Here is a 21101-nt window from a genome sequence, read left to right on the forward strand (position 1 = left end):
TTAATTGCGAGATGTAAAGTCAGAATTGCATGATATAAAGTCGCAATTGCGTGTTAATGTTTGTGAGATATAAACGCGCAATTCTGAGGAAAAAAGTCTCGCAAGTTTATTTCTCGCAATTGTGACTTTATATCGAGATGTAAACTCGCAATTGTGAGATAAAAAGTCACAATTATCTTTTAAAATGTTTTATTCTGTGGCGGAAACAAGCTTCCATAAAGGTAAGATGTGTAATTAATTGATCACGTTGTTTCACATATTAAGCTTTACATCATAACACTATCTACATACAGTGTTGGGTAAGTTACTCAAAAAAAGTAATTACTACCTACTAATTACATCTTCAACAGTGTAGTTAGATTACTGTACTATTTACTCTCTCTGAAAAAGTATTGCATTACTTATTTACTAATTACTGTCTAAATCCCATATCAACCTCAACAAGGATTGACATAATGATATAAAATTGCACAAATTATTCTTGAGCTGACCAAAGTATTTTGATGTTAAATATTGTTTTATGTAGAATTGTTCTATACAGTGTTTAATGCAATTACATCAGAATTGACTGTAAGCCCTTACTTAACCATTTCAAGGGAAAAGTATATAAATGCCGGAAATGAATTACACCCAACAATGGTTACATATTATACATATTACTATTACTAGAGATGTGCACCTGTACTCTTAAGTGACGCCATATTTGATAGTGTAAACAATGATCAGTCACGAGTCAGATAGGGACCTCGTTGTTAATTTTAGAATTACAACAATTTTCAGGCACATTCAGCACTTATGAGAGAGAGCACAAGAAATATGAATAAAGATGGAGTGCAAATGAATCCTACATATACCACGCAATCTTTAGACGGGCTCTTAAAAATATTTCAAATACACAGTGCATTAAAAATCGTGACACAGAGTTCTGAACTCTTGTGCCAGTTCACAAAAGTTCATCTGCAAGAACCGCATATTATTAAATGTATTATTTTTAATACACCTTTCAAGAATTGCACTTTCATCCTTACGAACTTCTTACACTTTATTTTAATGAATCTCCTAACTTGTTTCTTAAGAAGGTTTTTGTGACTCGGGCCCCTGAATGTTGACTTTGCTTGTGTGTCCCCTGCAGATATAGTGCACTATTACCTGTACTGCAGCCAGAGTCTTCCCAATCCGTTCCAGCAGGTAAACGATTCAATTCCTCCCTGAACTCCTGACACGAGCAATTAACGGAGCTTACAGATTCATTTGACCTCTAATTGAAGCGAATACCCATGTTAAAGCCATTATAACGTCTCTGAAAAAAAAAAAAAATCTGCGTGGCTAATTCAATTATGAATGGGCGATATGAAAATAAACTTTGATCAAAGAGGGTCTCTTTTGTCTGTAGTTTTGGGATAATTAGATTTGTCTGGCTTTCTCGTGTCGCCTGTGGGAATCCTGCGAAAGCTTTTACACTGATTTAGACATTTATTCTGTGCTGGTTAAGCTCCTGTTTTGGATGATCATCTATTACAGTAAACGTTCTGAGGGGAAATCATGAAGCAAATATAAGACAGATGTAACCATTAACCATATTTAAGACCTGAATGAGTGTTAATCCAGATGTAAATACATATTCTCAGCAGGGATTTATGGCCTTTTACTTGTCGTTGCATTAGCATTAGCATAACCTATGGCATGTCTGTGTAGTAAGTAGTAATCCTTTAGCTCACATGTTTTGCTGTTGTTTCTGTGCTGCAGTCTCTGACCATCTTCCAGAGGTCTCTGACCACCATGCAGATACAGGTGCAAGGTTTGCTGCAGTTTTCTCTCCCTCTGTTTCCGACTGCAGAGGTGAGAGTGCTGTCAAAGATAGATGAAATAAAGAGTTCTGCATCACATTCTGTACCTCCTTTTTCTCCAAACATGATTCATTTCCCCTGTATGAATCATTTCAGAAAGATCTTCTAGGAATTCAGCGTCTCTTGAACTCCTCAGAGTTCAATTTGCACCAGCTCACCGCCTCGCTGGACTGCCGTAGTCTTCATAAAGTGAGTCATCCTTGTACGAAAAAGAATATTTTAACAGTTTGTTAGTCTGGATCTGGAATAGCCAGACTTTTACACTGTAAAAAAAAAAAAAAGTTGCTGCCTTAAATTTTTTAAGTACAATCAACTTGAAATTTTAAGTAATTTCAATTTAAATTCCATTAAACTGACTTAAACTTATTAGTTGAATCAACTAATAAGTTGAATCTTATTTAACTTATTTTGATGAGTTAAAGCAATGTAAAAACATATGTTGTCATAACTTATTGATCATATACTTTTTTTACAGTGTACTTATCACCAGTTTTCACATTATTTTAACCAAAAAACAGCCACAATGACAAATAAGAATTTCGCCTGTTTTTTTTTTTTTTTTTTTTTTTTTCAAAACACGTCAATGTTGTCTTTGTATTCATGTTGGTTTCATGGGGTTTAAAAATAATTCATTGAATTTCAGATAGATATGAGTTTTAAAAGCATATTATACCTTGAATGCATGCAAGTGTAGACATGTTAATCATTATTTTTTGAAAACTTAACATAAATTAATCGCAAAAAGTCGCACCACATTACACTTTTTTAACCTCAACTAACCTTGCCTTTTCATAAAAAGGTAAAATTATCTGATATTTTAAGAAATTTTAATTTTCACTAGTTAATTTTGAGGCTTTTCACAACATGTTGTTTCAGACTAGTGGAAAGAAAAACATCCAAAATACACTTTTAAGTTTTTATTTTATTACACCATATCTACATCTGTAGATTTCAATTACAATACACATCTTTAAAGGCTGTTTTCTCAAAACCAGAAATCTGCACTTTAGTATCACTTACATACACCAAAATGTACTGTTTTATTCCTGTCTATATTCTGAAGGTGTGTGCGCAGTGTTTACATATCATTTGCCTGATTTTATTCCTAAAAACATGGTGAAATATATTTTTTCTTGCTGTTGACATTTATTTATGGAGTAATAAAAAGAGATATCCAAAATGCCCTCTGTAAAAACCTTTGATTCTAATTTATCAACAAAATGAGACCTGGCTGTATCCATTGTTCAGATTTATGCATGCATGCAAGTTAGTGCATATTTAATTAGATAATGCCTCATTTGCATATTTAAACATAACATTTCAGAAAACTTGTAATACAAACATTAATTGCAATTTTTTATGTAATTTTTTAGCATCATTCCTCCAGTCTTCAGTGTCACATGATCCTTCAGAAATCATTCTGATATGACGATTTGATGCTCAAAAAACATTCATTATTATTATCAATGTTGAAAACAGTCGTGTACAATTCTTTTCTTTGACGAATAGAAAGTTCAAAAGAACAGCATTTATTTGAAATAGAATCTTTTGTAACATTATATTATATAACATTGATTTCTTTTATTTCTTTCCTCCAAAAAATTTAATAAAAATTCTTACTTACCCCAAACTTTTGAATGGTAGTGTTTAATATTACAAAAGCTTTCGATTTCAGATATATGCTGTTCTTTTGAACTTTCTATTCATCAAATGTAAATAACAGTTTTCAACATTGATAATAATGAGAAATGATTCTTGGTAGTGTATTAGTTAAAAAAAAACGTATTCCCCTGTGGCGTCTCGCCTTATGAATGGGCTCATGTTGATCTAACAGCGTTGTGGTTGTGCAGGACTATCTGGAGGCTCTTCTGGGCGTCTGCTATGACGGTGTGGAGGGGCTCCTGTACCTGTGCCTGTTCTCTCTGCTGGCAGCCTGTGCCTTCTGTTCCCTGCTGTGTGCCGTCCCACGAGCCTGGACCCTCATCGCCATCAGGTACCATTCCTGTTGTGTCACTGCGGTGCACGGCATCGATACATGTCGCTGACAGGTGCTTGCTTGTTCCTCAGGGACAGGGATTATGATGATATGGACGAGGAGGACCCCTTTAACCCTTCGAGGCGCATCAGTGCGTATAACCCCACCCGAGCTCAAGTTCACAGTTTCTGCAGTTACAGCAGCGGCATGGGCAGCCAGACCAGCCTTCACCCTCCGCTGCAGGCCACATCCAGCACACCAGAGTACATGTGAGTGTGTGTGTGTGTGTGTGTGTGTGTGTGTGTGTGTGTGTGTGTGTGTGTGTGTGTGTGTGAGAGAGAGAGAGAGAGCTGTTGTTTTCTCTCATGCTTGACCCACTTATCTCTCCTCTTCTCCTGCAGGAACCAGTCCATGCTGTTCGAACGAAGTCCTCGCTATGAAAACGTCCCATTGATTGGGAGCGGTTCACCACCACCATCGGTATTTTGATTTTTTTTAATCTTACGGAGTAAATTTTACTCAATCCTTGTATGTTCGAGGATTTTCACCAACTATTGATTTTTTTTAAAGGATTTTTCTTGCAGAAAATAAAATTATTAACTGGTAATTCACAACTCTATGAGGAAGGGACCTCACAATTTGCACGAGCCTGATAGAAATTCTGGCTTCAAATTAAATCAAAGCAGGGCTGTTTTTAATTCATTTTCATTCATTATTTAGCATTAACAACTAATAGTAATTTCTCCGTATTCCCTGTCTATCTGTCCCTAAAGGACAAAAATAAAGCAACGTTTTTAATATTGTGATGCATCATGATGTGTATCATATCTTTAGGTTGTGGTTGATGTTTAGCACTATTCCGTGTTTTCCACAATTCCACTTTTTTCCGCAGATCATGGAAATATATTTTGGGTCCTTTTTTTTATTTTTTTATAAACATTTTTAGTCAGTTATTCCTTAATCACTTATATGCTACTGTTCAAAAGTTTGGGGTTCAGTAAGATTCTTTTAAAAAATAAAAATAATAATAATAATATTATTATTCAGCAAGGGTCCATTAAAGTAATAGTTTATTTCCTGATTATTTACTCACCCCCATGCCATCCTAGATGTATATGAATTTCTTTCTTCAGCCGAAGAGAAATTAATGTTTTTGAGGAAAACATTCTAGGATCTAATGCAAGTGAACTGGGATCAAATTTTTGACAGTCCAAAATCCATATTTAAACAGCTTCAGATGGCCCCACAAGACCCCACGACCAAATCATCATATCGTCACCTTCCTAAAATAATTGCCTAAGTCATTTTTCAGGTTTCTCAGAAAACACAAAAAAAATGAAAAATAACTTCAGAGGTTTGTTCTTCTTGATGCAGCTCCCATCTTGAAAAGCTTGTAAAATTGCCTTTTAAAATTTTAAAATTGCTTGTAAAATCTTTTGACTTAGGCCAAATAAAATGGCCTAAGTCACACTCTTGACATAGGCCATTACACTACAGAGGTAGAACTGCATGATCTGTTCAACTGAGGATGTGGGGATTTTACCAGAGGTGGCCAGCATCATGAGGAGATGACTTATGCAAAAAAATCATTTTTGTCAAAAAATGACTTAGGCAATTATTTTAGGAAGGTGACGATATTAGAATGATTTCTGAAGGATCATGTGACACTGAAGACTGGAGTAATGGCATTTAAGATTGTAAACATATTTTACTGTTTTTTTTATCAAATAAATTCAGTCTGGATGAGCATAAGATACTTAGAAACATTAAAACCTTTGAACGGTAGTGTATGTTCACAATAATTCATAATTATAGCAGATATTTTAGCATGAATGAAATGGTAATGTTCTGGTACTCATGTAGCTTTGTGTGTTTGTGGTGCACAAGACCATGAGAACTGAAGCTTTAAAGCAGATATGGAGCATTACTGCCCCCTAATGTTTCCTTTTTTTAGTGGAGTATCCATGCAGATAGAAAGGGGAGTCATGAAAAATTACTATTAGTTAAATTAAAAATTAAAAACAGCCCTGCTTTGATTTAAATCGAAGCCATTATTTCTATCAGGCTCGTGCAGATTGTGAGGTCTAAGATGAATCATAAGTGAACACGGGTGTAATTGAGAGGATCGTCTTCTGAGTCGTGTTGGTTGATGCATCGCAGAAGGCGTAAAACTCATCAAAGGGACAGTCTTCTGTCTAATGAACCGATTCCCTGCTTCATTTTTAACTGTCAAGACGCTGTATTCACACAGAGATATTTTACAGCTAATTGAGTTCTTTTCCTGTCTTTTATCACATTTGAAGTTATATCCCCAGACATTTAGAAACAGTAAGTGAGCCCACTGCCCTCCTCCCTACCGTGCTTCTGCCTTCCTTCAACATGCCTTTGTCCTCATTTCCTTCATCAGACGATATCTTCACCCAATCCATTAGCATTATGTACGTCCCTGTAAAACTTAAGAGCACTGAGCAGTTTTTGAGGTTGTTGTCTTTTGCTTTTTTTGCCCAGATATTCATCAGTATGTTTTCCCGCTCAGCTCTTTTCCTGCACTAATACATCACCTGAAGGCTCGTTCACACATACAGTGATTTTATTTCTGGAGGTTTCCAGGAATTACTTTTGTGTTAATGCCCGATACATGGGCAGAAACGCATCATATAGAGCAGAGAAACTGCTCCCAGTAACTTCTCCATCTCACAGACATCCATGGTGCTTTGGGACGTTCGTATTTACAGATTGGGATGTTGTTATTATGACGTCAGGTGTGTTCAAGTCACTTTGGTCGAAGCAAGATGGTGGTGTACCTTCTTTATTAACAATAAATAGTTTTTTTCTTTTTTTAAAGGGGGGGTGAAACACTCAGTTTCAGTCAATCTCATGTTAATCTTGAGTACCTATAGAGTAGTATTGCATCCTTCATATCTCCAAAAAGTCTTTAGTTTTATTATATTTATAAAAGAAAGACAGGCTGTACCGAGTCTTTCCGGAAAAAAACGAGCGGCTGGAGGCGTGCCGTGTGGGCGGAGCTAAAGCTGTGCTTACGCGCCGATAGCTAACAACACACAGACATTTGAAGCAGTTTTACTCACCGCCTGCGCTTCCAACGCACGACCGTGAACCTTTATCGTTGGGACTGCTCCATCCTTAAGCATTAGATGATCTGCAAATCCGGCGTCGAACTGTGCCTTGTTTATGAAACAATCATCGTCGAAATGCAGGGAACAAACAACAACACTTGCACAACTCCGTTGATGCTCTGGAAAAACAAACTCCATCCACTGGTCCCTTAACGCTGGGTTCTTTGGGAATCTGTGCGGGGTTGTCTTGCCCTGGCAACCAAAAACCCACTTCTTTGGTGACAATGACTTCCCTAAAGCCGAGCAGAGCGCTTTGATGGGCGTACTGCTTTCGCTCTCTCGCTCTGGTCTACGGGTGCGCGCGCGCCCTTCCGGGAGAAGTGACCTTACGACCCGTATAAGGAAATTCCGCCCCATCTGACGTCACACAGGCCCATACTCGAAAAAAACTTTCCGAAACTTGTGACAAACCGGAAGGAGTATTTTTGGCACAGAAATACTCCTTCAAATGTACAATTTAATTTTTGAAACTTTGTCCATGGTTTAGCATGGGAATCCAACTCTTTAACAGGGTAAAAAACTCAGTATGCATGAAATAGCATTTCACCCCCCTTTAACTCCTACTAAATAAAAAACAGCCCATGTATTTCAGGGGGCTTTTTTAATATATTGGGACGCACCTCTTAATTAATGAATTCAGGTGTTTCAATCAGACCCACTGGTATTAATATTAGCACAAAATTAGCACAGCATTAATTTTCTAATAATTCCACAGCCCGAAGTGGATACCACACCTCAAAACATTGTTCAGATGATGTATTTCAAGATATTTGTCAGGTTTTTGTCATTTAAAACACTCTTATGTGTAGGACTAATTTCTTACACATTTAATCCCAAGCCTCTGTTGCTAATTCCAAAACGTCATTTTAGAGCTAGTAACAGAGGCTTGAGCCATTGATAGCAGACTAATGCAGTTATTAATGCAGTTATATATGTATATAGAGAGAGAGATTAATCGTAAGTGAATTACCTGAGTCAGTCTGTGCGTCTCTCAACAGTGTTCGACAGCAGAGTCTCTACTACTAGCGAAACTGTACGTTTATCTGCGTCAAGAACAGCGCCGTTATTTCCTTGCTAGTGAGAAATGTCATGTAGCTTTTGAGTTGTTAATCTATTTTTCTGATAAAATCGTCAGAGCAGCGCTGACAACACGTTACTGTATGTGTGAGTGTGTTTGAATGGGAGAGAGAACGGGAGAAAGAGAGTGTGCTTTCCGTACATAATAAAACGTAATTTTGCGGCAAAAAACATTGAAATAATTTGTCCTTTTTATCCTATTGTTTACTATATTTATTTGCTGGGTCAGTGTCGTTGTTGGTTTTGGTTCTTTTGCTGTTTGAAATAACTGAAATCATTTGGCGTAGTGATATGGAACTGTAATGCGGTCAAGAACTGCCCGGAACTACTTTAGCCGTGCGTTTCCCTGAAAACAATCGCACACATTAGAACGTTCGTCAACCAATCAGATTCAAGCATTCAACAGCCTGTAGTATAATGCATAATATTGTGTTGTATAATAAAATTTATAATACTTTTGTCCTTTGTGCATGTAACTTGGCTAGCAAATTATATAATAAATGAAAAATAAATAAATTATAATTTGTTAAGTGTGCACTTAACTTAACTGAAATACAATCTTTCCAACATGACTTGAATGCACCATCATCTACAGTATCTGGCGGGAAACATATCAGTCAAAGGCTGCGTCCGAAATCGCCCCCCATACCCTTAAATAGTGCACTAGTAGAGGGGACAGCCATTTGTAGTGGTGTCCGAAACCATAGTGGACGTTATCAAGTGCGCTCATTCAATCCCACAATGCACCTCAATAATGAGCGTACAACTGATGTACCCTCAACGGATAGAGAATACCCATAATGCACTGTGAGAGTCGCACGCTGAATGAATTCCCATGTCTCGCTAGAAGATGTCGCCTGCAGCTGAATCATCCTTTTATTTTACAAACTGCTGCTCCAGCGTAATATCATACAGGTATAAATTCCTTTTTTTATTGACTATTAAATTGTTTAATTAAGGTTTAAACATTAGTTTTTTAAGCACAAACTATGCTATCCAGCACGCTCGGTGTCCGAATTAACTCTCTCGTTTTCATTCACTCCTTCAAGTGAATTATATTAGTGGAGTAATGTAGGGAATAGTGAATGAGGGTATAGGGGGCGATTTCAAACACAGCTAGACTTCACTTTTATTGGTCACTGCACTGTTCATTTGCATAAAGCCACTGGACACGCCCACTCCGCATCACATAAGGTTGCTTTAGCTCATTTTGCCTCAATGATTCTCACTGCAGATCACTGTATGTGTGCGTGAACAAGGCTTGAGGATCTTTTGCCTGTGGCTTTCACACATGCCATTATCCAAAGTTGATCGAATACAGTGTTTATCTTCCTGTTTCTTTATCAACTGCAGTATTCACCCAGCATGAGGACCACTTACCTGTCCATGACTGATGCCCAAATCAGACACTTCGGGACAGACTTTCAGGTGTAGGTGGTCTGGGTCCTCTTCCCAAAGGAGTCTCTGGCGGCGTGAGATGAAGATTAAAATCACTCAACGTCTTCGAATAATCTCAAAGGACACGTGGATGGTAAAGCACAAATATTTAATGCGCATTGAAGTGAGTTCTCAAAGAGAACTGAATGCCATCCAGACCTTTAAAGTACTCTTCTCATCTAGAAAGGCAAATGATACCTCAGAGGTTTTTGGGTGAGCTCTGATCACGTGTAAATATTCGCTTATTCTCCAGATCATTGATAAATGGTTTTCTGTGACAATAATGAACTGGATCAGAAAAAGATCTTAAAGGGATAGTTCACCCAAAAATGAAAATTTAGTCATACTTACTCGCCCTCAAGCTGAAAAGAAGATATTTTGAAGAATGTTGGTAACCAGACAGTTGATGAGCCCCATTGACTTCCTTAGTAGAAAAAAAAAAAAAAACTATGGAAGTCAATGGGCGCCATCAAATGTCTGGTTCCTGACATTCTTTAAAATATCTTCTTTTGTGAGTAAATCCACAGGTTTGGTGAGATGTTTGGGTGAACTATCCCTTTAAATGTCTTTGAATAATAATACTTCAGCTTAGGTTGTGCAAATGGCGATTAATAGCTCAAATTAATCACTTCACTTAAAAAGAAAGGAAAAAAGCGATTGCATTTTACCACACAAAGGCCTTGAGCTCCATAATGAGCCTTAAATGAATATTTCTCAGTACTGGTTAATGACGTAGCCTGAGAGAAATGATCAATTGGATGGCTTTCTGTGATCTGACAGACTAAATGCTCTTGAATATATTTTGCATGAGGAACAAGGTGTTTTGTTTGGTGCCTCTCGTTAAATATACTTCTATGTTGTGATCATGTGATTTCGCCTCGTGAATGTCTGTATTCTAGTAGTCAAATAGGTCTGCTATTCATTCCAGACAAAATTCACGAGGCTCACAGCACACAACAAAGATAAATATGAGTCATTTTCTGCAACAATAGATATGGGGATGAACAATTTGGATATGTAAATCACTGACAGACTATTGTTTGTTTGGTTCAAGCTTCTTGATGTTGTTCGTATGCTTCTGTAATCATATCAGACAAAGCTGACGAAGCCTATTTTTCTAGGTTAAGCATTTTAGTGTTTCTACAGATGTACTGTAGATATGGCCATTTCTAAAGAAATGTCTTTATTAAAGTTTTTATTTTATTTTTATTTTGTTTAAATGCTCAACATTCTGCTGTTTATAGGCTACAGACAGCTGTTTATGATCCCAATGAATGAAAAAGAATACAATTAGATTAGATGATAAATGTTGAATTCTACCACTGTATTGTCTTTATTTGTCTACATTTCTAAAGTGCTGTTTTTAATTGTTTATGTAATAAATTTTTGTGTCATTTAATTCAATAATTTTTTTTTATTTTTTATTAAAAGTCATGTTTTATTATTCTTAATGCATGCTTCATGTTCAGTGCTCGCTGTGTGAAAATATGGTTTGGTATGAAGGAAATATTATTCTGTCAACCAAATATATTTTTTGTAGAGCTGAAAAATAAATAAATAATATATTAGATAGATAGATAGATAGATAGATAGATAGATAGATAGATAGATAGATAGATAGATTATAATATATAATTATATATTTTTCATATATATATATATATATACACACACACACACACACACACACACACACACACACACACACACACATATATATGTATAACTTACAGAATGTATAAATAATTCTTGATATAATTCTTATTAATATTTACCAGTGTCATTAATGTAAAACACTAAATCAAATGTTCTACATAAAATTTTATTTTGACAGTTGAGTTGAATAATTCAATAACTGATGACGGGCAAATGAGAATCCCAGTAAAAGAGATTTATCTGAAAGATAAAATTATTCTATGACATACACATGGCATATGAGTATTTACATATTGAATTGGCCATATTTTAATTGAAGATATGTCATAAAACATTGATGTGTCCACAAATCCCTCATTAACAAACAGACACGCACACACAAAAAAAAAAAAAAATTGATATTCAACATAATGCAATGTCATAGATCACTATTTTCCAGAGACACAAAATTAGATAAATTAACCTCAAAAACTTTTCTTCTGACTAAATCTCGCAAATGTTGATCTTCAAATGAAATGATAAAATTAAAAATAGCGTGGCCATTCATCAAAGTGCTGAGATGAGATTTCGTGCCAACTATGGTCAGGAGAAAAATATATAATTTTGCCCTAGAGGGCAGCTTACCCCATGTTACCCTACTATGTAAATGATGAATGAATAAATGAATGTCCTTCATACACCTGTACAAAGCGAAAGAAAGGGGGCGCCAAATAGTCCCATCATAGACGCTAGAGGGCGCAGCTGAGGGCCTCCATAACCACAACACGCGCTTAAAGAGCCATTTGAAACCGCTGAATAAAACACGCTTGACACACCGGAACACATCTTTCCCATGTGTTTTGAAGTAAAGAGCAGCTAGCACTTCAGATGAGATGTAATATTAGAAGAGAGGAGGGGATGTGGTGGTTTATTCGCGATGGGAAATGTTTTCGGCAGACAGGGACGCCCCAGTCGAGTGACAGAGCAGGACAGGGCGATATTGGTAAGATCAATCAATAAGTCGATCAGCATCATCACACTCTCACACACACACACGCACTTGTGATGGGTTTGTGTCGTTGCATACACGTATAAACATACAATACTGTAATGCGTCTGAAATGAGTTCATGAACTGCGAAAGAAAGGATTAGATCAGCTGTCCTACTTTACAGAACACAGAATAGATGTCTGTAGAAACGAGTGTATTACAGTTTGTTATATAGAACACAACAGAACAGAGTCTGTAGAATAGAGCAGAATCTGCGTTGTTTATTTAATAGAAAAGAGTCTAGTAGAACAGAACAGTTTATTATAAAATAAAGTACTACAACCAAACACAGTCTATTAAAGAATAGAGTAGAACAACAACTTTTATTGAATAGAATGAAATTGAATAGTATCAGTTATAGAACATAATGTATTAGAATAAAATGCAACAAGTGTAGAGTACAGGTTAACAGAGCTGTATATAATAGAATACAGGTGTAGAACATAGAATAGAGCATAGAGCAGAACAGAGTAAAATAGAGTAAAATAGAACACGGTCTGTTAACTATGTTTGAGAATAGAGTTTGTTATAGAATAGAGAAGAACACATTTTATTTAATAGAATGAAATGGAATAGTATCAATTATAGAACATAATGTATTAGAATGAAATGCAAAAAGTGTAGAATACAGGTTAACAGAGCTGTATATAATAGAATACAGGTGTAGAACAGATAGAATAGAGCAGAACAGATCTGCATCGATTGTAGAATAGAGTAAAACAGAACACGGTCTGTTTTAGAACATAACAATATTCAAGAATAGAGTTTTTTATAGAATAGAGTAGAACAACAACTTTTATTGAATAGAATAAAATGGAATAGTATCAACTGCAGAACATAATGTATTAGAATAAAATGCAACAAGTGTAGAGTACAGGTGAACAGAGCTGTATATAATAGAATACAGGTGCAGAGCAGATAGAATAGAGCAGAACAGATCTGCACTGATTGTAGAATAGAGTAAAATAGAACACATTCTGTTATAGAACATAACAATATTCGAGAATAAAGTTTTTTTATAGAATAGAGTAGAACACATTTTATTTAATAGAATGAAATGGAATAGTATCAATTATAGAACATAATGTATTAGAATGAAATGCAACAAGTGTAGAGTACAGGTGAACAGAGATGTATATAATAGAATACAGGTGTAGAACAGATAGAATAGAGCAGAACAGATCTGCATCGATTGTAGAATAGAGTAAAACAGAACACGGTCTGTTTTAGAACATAACAATATTCAAGAATAGAGTTTTTTATAGAATAGAGTAGAACATATTTTATTGAACAGAATGAAATGGAATAGTATCAATTATAGAACATAATGTATTAGAATAAAATTCAACAAGTGTAGAATACAGGGGAACAGAGCTGTATATAATAGAATACCGGTGTAGAACAGATAGAATAGAGCAGAACAGATCTGCATCGATTGTAGAATAGAGTAAAACAGAACATGGTCTGTTTTAGAACATAACAATATTAGAGAATAGAGTTTTTTATAGAATAGAGTAGAACATCTTTTATTGAACAGAATGAAATGGAATAGTATCAATTATAGAACATAATGTATTTAGAATAAAAGGCAACAAGTGTAGAATACAGATGAACAGAGCTGTATATAATAGAATACAGGTGTAGAACAGATAGAATAGAGCAGAACAGATCTGTATCGATTGTAGAAGAGTAAAACAGAACAGTCTGTTTTAGAACAACAATATTCAAGAATAGAGTTTGTTATAGAATACAGTAGAACATCTTTTATGAATATAATGAAATGGAATAGTATCAATTATAGAACATAATGTATTAGAATAAAATGCAAAAAGTGTAGAATACAGGGGAACAGAGCTGTATATAATAGAATACAACAGAACAGGTGTAGAACAGAATAGAGCAGAACAGATCAGATCTGCATCGATTATGGAATAGAGTAAAACAGCAGTATGTTATAGAACATAACAATGTTCGTGAATAGAGTTTGTTATAGAATAGAACAGTGTACAATATATTATAGAACAGAACAGTTTATTATAGAATATAGTAGAACATCTTTAATTGAATAGAATGAAATGGAATTGAATCGATTATAGAACATGATGTTTTAGAATAAAATGCAACAGAATTGTATTAAGCAAAATAGAACAGAACTATAGAATAATGCGTAGAAAACAGAACAACGTTTAATAGAATAATATATCATTTAGATTTTTCTGTAGAATTTATAGGCTATTCTTTTCCACACTAAAATGTAAATATAAACTTACAATATAAGGTAATTAAGGGGGCTGACTTACGTTTTTAAATTAATAAAATAAATTAATTCAATTATTAATGTTATTTTTTATGTATTAAATGTTTTATATGATATTTAAAGTGCTAAAAATGCATAAATTCAACATTTATTTGCCCCTCCTCAATAACTATTGTTTATTCAATATCAAATAATCACAGCTTCTATTAATAAGACAAGTTAGAAAACGAGCAGCATTGTCAAAATGACAGAAGCAATACTAGAAATATGCGAGTCTTAGAATATTGTGTTTGGACAATGTCTGTTTGAGTGGAGTCTGCAGAACACACAGGAACAGTGCTTCAGTGCTCACTGTTGCACGCAGATCCATGTCTGTTTATTCATCTAAGTCGAGAAACTGGCACCTTTATGAATAAGAAGTGCTTCTGTAAGTGAACTGTCATGTTTCTACATCACGTCCTGTCACCGGATCACAGCAGCTGAAACAGCAGAGAGATAAACTGAAACAATATCAGAAGAAAATCACGTTACGGCTGGAGAAAGAGAGACATCTGGCCAAACTGCTCCTGAAGGATGGCAAGAAAGAGTAAGACATTTCAGATTATGTAACCAGTCATGATGTCCGATCACCCAAAGTCACCCATCATGCATTGCGCGGTGCCTTTATCGTGCTGACGTGGTGCCACATGGCCGAAGTGGATTTGGTTGAACAGATTCACTAACACTTGTGACTCATGCATTTCACAGGCGAGCTCTTCTGCTGCTCAAAAAGAAACGCTACCAAGATCGCCTGCTGGACAAGACCGAGATCCAGATAGCCAACCTGGAGCGCATGGTGGGTTTACATGAAATTATTCATATTTAAGTATTGAATCCTTTGATTTAATTTAAATGAAATCTTTAATAAAGTAATTAAAGGGATACTTCACCGATTAGCATTAAGCTTTGTATCAGTAGAAACCCGGTAGTATTTTCGAATGACCGTGCTTCCCTCCCTCATGTTCCCCTGAGACGAGAGATTTCTGTATTGTGTGTCTGGAAAAATCGTCATTTAGCATCATCGGAGGCTTTTTTGTCCTGAGGCGAGAGACTACAGCCACTAGTAGGAGCTCGTTCCGCATGTTTTCAAGCATGATCTCACGATAAAACGGCGTCTTTTCAGTTTCGAGTCAACTAGTCGCCTAGTTGTATCATTTCTTCCGATACTGCCCTCTGTAACCGGTAGGCGTGGCTTGGGAGTGGCCTCGTAGGGCAGCGAAGCAAGTGCATTCTGGGAGTTGTTGTCTTTCATCCACATGAGGCAAAAATACATTTTCTGGCTTTTCTCAGTCTAGAAGGCACCAACTTCTAAACTAATTTCACATTTCTACTACATAAATGACCCAATTTAAATACACATTCATCTTTCCAGTGGTGAAATATCCCTTTAAGAGATATAAGATAATGAATTACATTCTGAATATGCCTCATTCAGGTTCAAGATATTGAATTTGCTCAGATTGAAGTAAAGGTCATCGAGGGTTTAAAAGCTGGGAATGACTGTCTTAAGCAAATTCATGAGGTAAGTCTCTATATAGACTGAAACTAGTTTAAAGTCAGCGTGAAATGGAAGTTGCGATAGTCTTTTTTTCTCTATTGTGGCGTAAATCCGAGTGAAACGGCTTATTGAACAAGAAAAAAATGTAGGGCGGGGTTTGATTCTGTCCATCGAGAATTGATTGGATGGTTGTAGTTTGCTATTGGTGGATCTCATGTGAGTGTCAGGTTGCCCCGCCCTCACGCCAGTAAACACATCATCAGAGAAGAGAAGAGATGTCGCTGCAAGAGGGAGGGGAAGTTATTCTGATTTTAATGTGCACGGATAAAGCATTTATAATAAATTCCATTAAGAATGCTGTATTATAACAAGTAAACGCACCTGCAGCTGCTTAGTAATCATTTATCAGTCATGATAAATGCTGTTATTAGGAGCTAAGGGGGTTCACTGGTCTGTTTTGGTGTTGTGCAGTGGGCGATGTAGTTCGTAACAGCATGTTTTGGCAACTGTTGCTCATTGTTCTGGGATTAAAGGCTTAAACCTAACACTCTTAGATTACAGCAGAGCTTACCTGTCTTTGTTTTGTCCTGGACTATAGTAACATGAATCTCCAGAGTCCCTCGAAATCAACAACAGGAAGAAAAAAAAAAAAGGCCTTTTTTGCTAAATCCCACATTTAAAGCATGACTACCTTAGCAATTGTTGCCGCCCATTATATTATCAGACAAGCTTTTGCTGTTTTCTAATACAAGTCTTTGGAGGATTTGTGTGTTTGATTACGAAATGTAGAACATGAGTAAGAACACCTACAGTATATTTGCTACAAAGTAAATTAATATTGTCTAATAATATAATAACGGTTCAAAAGTTTGGGGTTGGTACGATTTTTTTGAAGAAGTCTCTTATGCTCACCAAATCCCATTATGCTATTTTAAAGGTTCCTAATTTTTGTTTTGGAGGTCTCCTGCAATAGGTTTATATGTATCCCAATGTCAAAAAAACTCTTTCATTTGTTATTTGTTCTTTTTGTATCTCTTTTGTTTGTTTCTTTCAACAATGGCGTCGGTTTTACCGTATCAATTTGAGTCCTCATCCATTAGAAGTGCATTAAAATGGATTTGCAGCGCCGAAAACAGCGTCTTCTCGACACGTTGGCAACACCAACCAAACTCTTCCAGACCTCAGCTACAACTACAGTGTTTGAGGGGCAAAGCAGACATTGTTCACAGGCAGTCAATGAAGAACGTAGGCTGGCATTATGCAAAAAAACTGACCCCAAACTTTTGAGCGAGACTTTATGTATTGATTGATTCAAATTGCAGTAGAGGTGAGAGCAAGTTCACACTCACATCATGTGTTGTAGGTACATCAAAAACAATTCTGTTCACACAATTCCAGCTTAAAGGGGTCATATAATGGTACATGCACTTTTACAAGTTGATTGTACTGAAATGTGTGTTGGCAGTGCCTGTACACAACCATCATAAAATGATAAAAATCCATCCAGTGTTTTTTTTTTAATCTTCTTATATGTTTCCTCCTGTCTCAAATCAAGCTGTTCGATATTGTGACGTCACAATATCGACGCCCCTCCCACGATGGCTGATTGACAGCAGCGTTTCAAACACAGACCCGCCCTTGCGCCCTCGTGAGCGAGCTGTCAATCATAGCACGCGCCGACCGGCGCGTTCATTGTTGATAGCTGGAGTGCTGAGTAGAATGGCGTCTAACGATTGTGGTGTTCTGTTCTTGGGTGTAATAACGAACACAGCAGTCATATTGATGATGTTTCTAAATCCGTACAGCTGAAGACGCAGTGGCTGAGTTTGTTTTCGAAGGGAATATTCCCCACGATCAAGGTCAATGCTGTCATGTTTGCGCGAATCATTTCACCAGACTGCTTTATAAAGGAGGGTCAGTATAAAGCTGTTTTTGCTAAGAAGCTGCTCCAGAAAAAAGGATCAGTACCAACTATTCGTGTTCCTGCTGAACCTCCAGAAGAACAAGTGAGTGTAACGTTTTATTGACCTTTATATTAATCTTTATATTAATCTTTGCAAATAGCTTGCACGCTTCACGATGAATGTGGCTATTTTTACACTCAGGGTACATTATGGCATGTTTTCTATGTACGACGTTCTCAATATAATTCATAATCCCACGTTTATAATGAACAACGCGTTATGGTTTTTGTATTATTATTTTAAACGGTGTACGCACAGAACAGAGGGGCGGGGTCAGCAAAGCTCATTATCATTTAAAGACACATGCACTGAAACGGCGTGCTGAAAACAGAGCTGTTTTTGACCAGGTAAAATGAGTGTTTTCTTACAATACTAATGAGAATTTTTAATTAAAGTATATTACAAACTTTTAATTTAGACCCTAAAGAATCATATTAGCTTGTACAAAAATGACATTATATGACCCCTTTAAATAAGAATTTTCACTGCTTTATGAGCACATTTTACTGAAAACTGCACTATTCATTTCTGTGGGGTGTTTTTCAATGCTTGTCTCAGTGAGCAACCGTAACCAAATGGGGGTGGAGGTTAGCGAAAAGTCAATAATGTTATGAATATTTCAGAAGTCATTTACTGGTCTATTATGAGCATTTGACTGAAGTCTTTTTTTTTTTTGCCACGGATTGATCTTTTATCTTCTCAGGTCATGTCAATTGAGGAGGTGGAGAGAATACTGGAGGAGACGCAGGAGGCCATCGAGTATCAGAAGGTTATGACCGTCACATTCAGAGCGACGCTAAATAGACTTTAAACACTTCAAAATCTGTGTGCATTGCATTACATAACACAATCAAACAAACCAAGTGACTTTTATATTAAAGAAAGACCGCAAGAACACTTTTAATAAATGTCAAAACATCAAATCAGCATATTAGACTGATTTCTGAAGGATCATGTGACACTGAAGACTGGAGTAATGATGCTGAAAATTCAGTTTTTACATCACTGGAATGAATTACATTTTACAATATATTCAAATAGAAAACATTTTAAATTGAAATAATATTTCACAATATTACTGTTTCAAATGAATGCAGTCTTTTGTGAGACTTCTTTCAAAAACCTAAAAGAACTTTACCGGCCCCAAACTCTCGAGTCGTAATGTACAACCACTAAAAACCACCAAATCACCAATTTATTTATTACAAAAAAAAACGCATTTAGTTCTTAAGCGTGTCTTACTGCGACCGTAGGTTAATCCACGCAACCGCAGCGTCTTCTGAAGCAAAAAGATAGGTGTTGTCTAAGAGAAATACTAATATTTTAAACTCTTTTAACTATAACACTTCCAGGCCTACTGAGACGCGTTCACAAGTTCAGTTTGCATGAGAAGCAATACACGAAAGGCCAACTTCACAACATCACGTGTCACAACGTCCATCTCATGAACGCTCGTATACCAGATGGTTTTAAAAGAGTTTAAAATATGAGGGGTTTTTTTTTGCTCCACTGTGGGCATATTGATTACGTTATGATTATATTCAGAATAAAATATTCAGACACTGGCGGCTGGCCACACTGCTCTTCCCTGGTTTTTATTGCTTCGAATGTCTAACTGCTTCTCGAAACTTCTTCTCTAACAGCAAATTGATGAACTGCTGGCGGGTTGTTTGACGCTGGAGGATGAGGATGCTGTGTTTGCCGAGCTGGAGGCCATCACTCAGGTATGGGCATCTTTACCTGTCGTCCGTCTTCATCATCGCGCGCTGGTCCTGATCCAACGCCTCTCTATCTCTCTCTCTCTCTCCATCCCGGCCAGGGAGAAGACATAACCCTCCCAGAATTACCCACAGATCCATTGCCAGCGGTGCCTACGGGAGAGACAGGTGTTGTTTTAGTTCTGTCAAACACAGCAGTGTGTGAGAGAATGACATGGCTTTTTTATTTGGCTTTCTGTCACTCTCTTTGTGCTCTGTGTCTTTGCAGAGAGAAAAGACGGACGAATCAAGCCGGAGCGAGAGATGCTGGCAGCGTAATGTTTGATCTTACAACCTGGCTCTTCGCTTTGGTCTTAATGCTAGGGGAATATTGAGAGAAGAGAAGGCTTTCGTGGGATTATTTAATAGGCACGCGTCAGAAGCATTTCCCACGATCATGGGAAATTTAAGGGATTGTCAGGGGGATTTTACTTTTTTTGGGATTTCCAGACTTGAAAAAGTCATGAATGTCATGAAAAGGCCAGTTTAGCCTACAGTAAATCATGAGAATTAAAATGTATTCACAAACGATTCTAATCAGACGTGGAATCCCCGCAGAGCAGAAATGCTGTCAAGAACAGAAGCACAAATCAAGTTTCTTTGGATAAAAGCATCTGCAAAATGCATGTAAATGGCATAGTTTACAGTGAGTTTCTACATATGTTCTTCTATTAAAACGGCTATTATTTTTAGTATGTTTTAGTATGTTCACATTTGATTTAAACTGTGAACTATGAGAACTTTTAAGTAGCAAATTTCAATACTTTTCCATAAAAGCACATTTACAGATTCGGTTTAAATAATGTGATTTTTTTAAAAGCCTTTTCATGTATGCAAACCCTTTAAGAGCTTGGGATAAAATCTGTGTACAATTTTATTACTACAATGTAAACGATTGATTTCGTGGTTGTGCCACTTGGAGGTGTGTTAGCATCACATGACCACCAGGGGGCTCTTAATATCACTAATTGAGAGGAAATAAATCTCTGCTGACAGATTCAAACTGACAATCCTCTTCCGATGGCTTAGTTTGTGTTTGTAATGTAAACCTTCTGTTCATGTATGGAAGTATTATATGAATCTGTGCATGTTATTTTATGTATATCAGTTTTAAAATTGAATTCCATGCCACTGATAATGTGTGTTGAAAGTGTGTGTGTGTATATATATTCTTTTTTTATGCCAATCTATTGAAAACTACTTTCCAGTGATCACAAACGAGTGGAAGAGTCATGGATATTCACTGGTAAAGTATTTCCATTGAAAACTTGGAAAAACAATGAGATGAAGTACTATACGATCTAAATGGTTTCTTTCCAACAAACTTTACACATTTATCTTACCCTGTGTGTTAGGAATTTGCTCTGAAAAGAACTAATAAAAGAACCTGTTTTCTGCAGTTTCTCATATTCGAACTGTTCATAGCCA

General features: G+C 36.4%; 2 protein-coding genes across 6 annotated transcripts in view; both read left to right on the plus strand.

Annotated features, from left to right (window-relative positions):
• The window catches only part of ttyh2l (tweety homolog 2, like), a 47644-nt gene extending 36722 nt beyond the window's left edge, over window positions 1-10922 (plus strand). Inside the window, exons 8-15 of one of the 2 annotated variants that reach the window (XM_084136115.1) lie at window positions 1133-1188; window positions 1747-1839; window positions 1944-2036; window positions 3698-3840; window positions 3915-4091; window positions 4224-4302; window positions 6126-6150; window positions 9390-10921. In XM_084136115.1, the coding sequence (XP_083992241.1) occupies window positions 1133-1188; window positions 1747-1839; window positions 1944-2036; window positions 3698-3840; window positions 3915-4091; window positions 4224-4302; window positions 6126-6150; window positions 9390-9430 (707 nt within the window). In that variant the 3' untranslated portion in view covers window positions 9431-10921. Of the gene's footprint in view, window positions 1-1132; window positions 1189-1746; window positions 1840-1943; window positions 2037-3697; window positions 3841-3914; window positions 4092-4223; window positions 4303-6125; window positions 6151-9389 lie in introns of both variants that reach the window. The other variant, XM_084136114.1, reaches the window with a different exon arrangement.
• Window positions 10923-11853: 931 nt separating this feature from the next.
• On the plus strand, window positions 11854-21072 carry chmp6a (charged multivesicular body protein 6a). Of its 4 annotated transcripts, none has more exons than XM_084123437.1 (8): window positions 11854-12111; window positions 14892-15001; window positions 15163-15250; window positions 15890-15976; window positions 18620-18685; window positions 19560-19640; window positions 19736-19802; window positions 19903-21072. In XM_084123437.1, the coding sequence occupies exons 1-8, from the start codon at window positions 12046-12048 to the stop codon at window positions 19950-19952; spliced, it is 615 nt and encodes a 204-aa protein (XP_083979563.1). In that variant the 5' UTR covers window positions 11854-12045; the 3' UTR covers window positions 19953-21072. The 4 variants fall into 4 exon arrangements, with proteins under 4 accessions (XP_083979563.1, XP_083979564.1, XP_083979565.1 ...); XM_084123438.1 differs by having other exon boundaries at window positions 11864-12111; window positions 14895-15001; XM_084123439.1 differs by lacking the exon at window positions 18620-18685 and having other exon boundaries at window positions 11899-12111.
• The last annotated feature ends 29 nt before the right edge of the window (window positions 21073-21101 follow it).

The sequence above is a fragment of the Abramis brama genome (assembly GCF_963993115.1).
Source record: "Abramis brama genome assembly, chromosome: 1".
Classification (NCBI taxonomy): Eukaryota; Metazoa; Chordata; class Actinopteri; order Cypriniformes; family Leuciscidae; genus Abramis; species Abramis brama.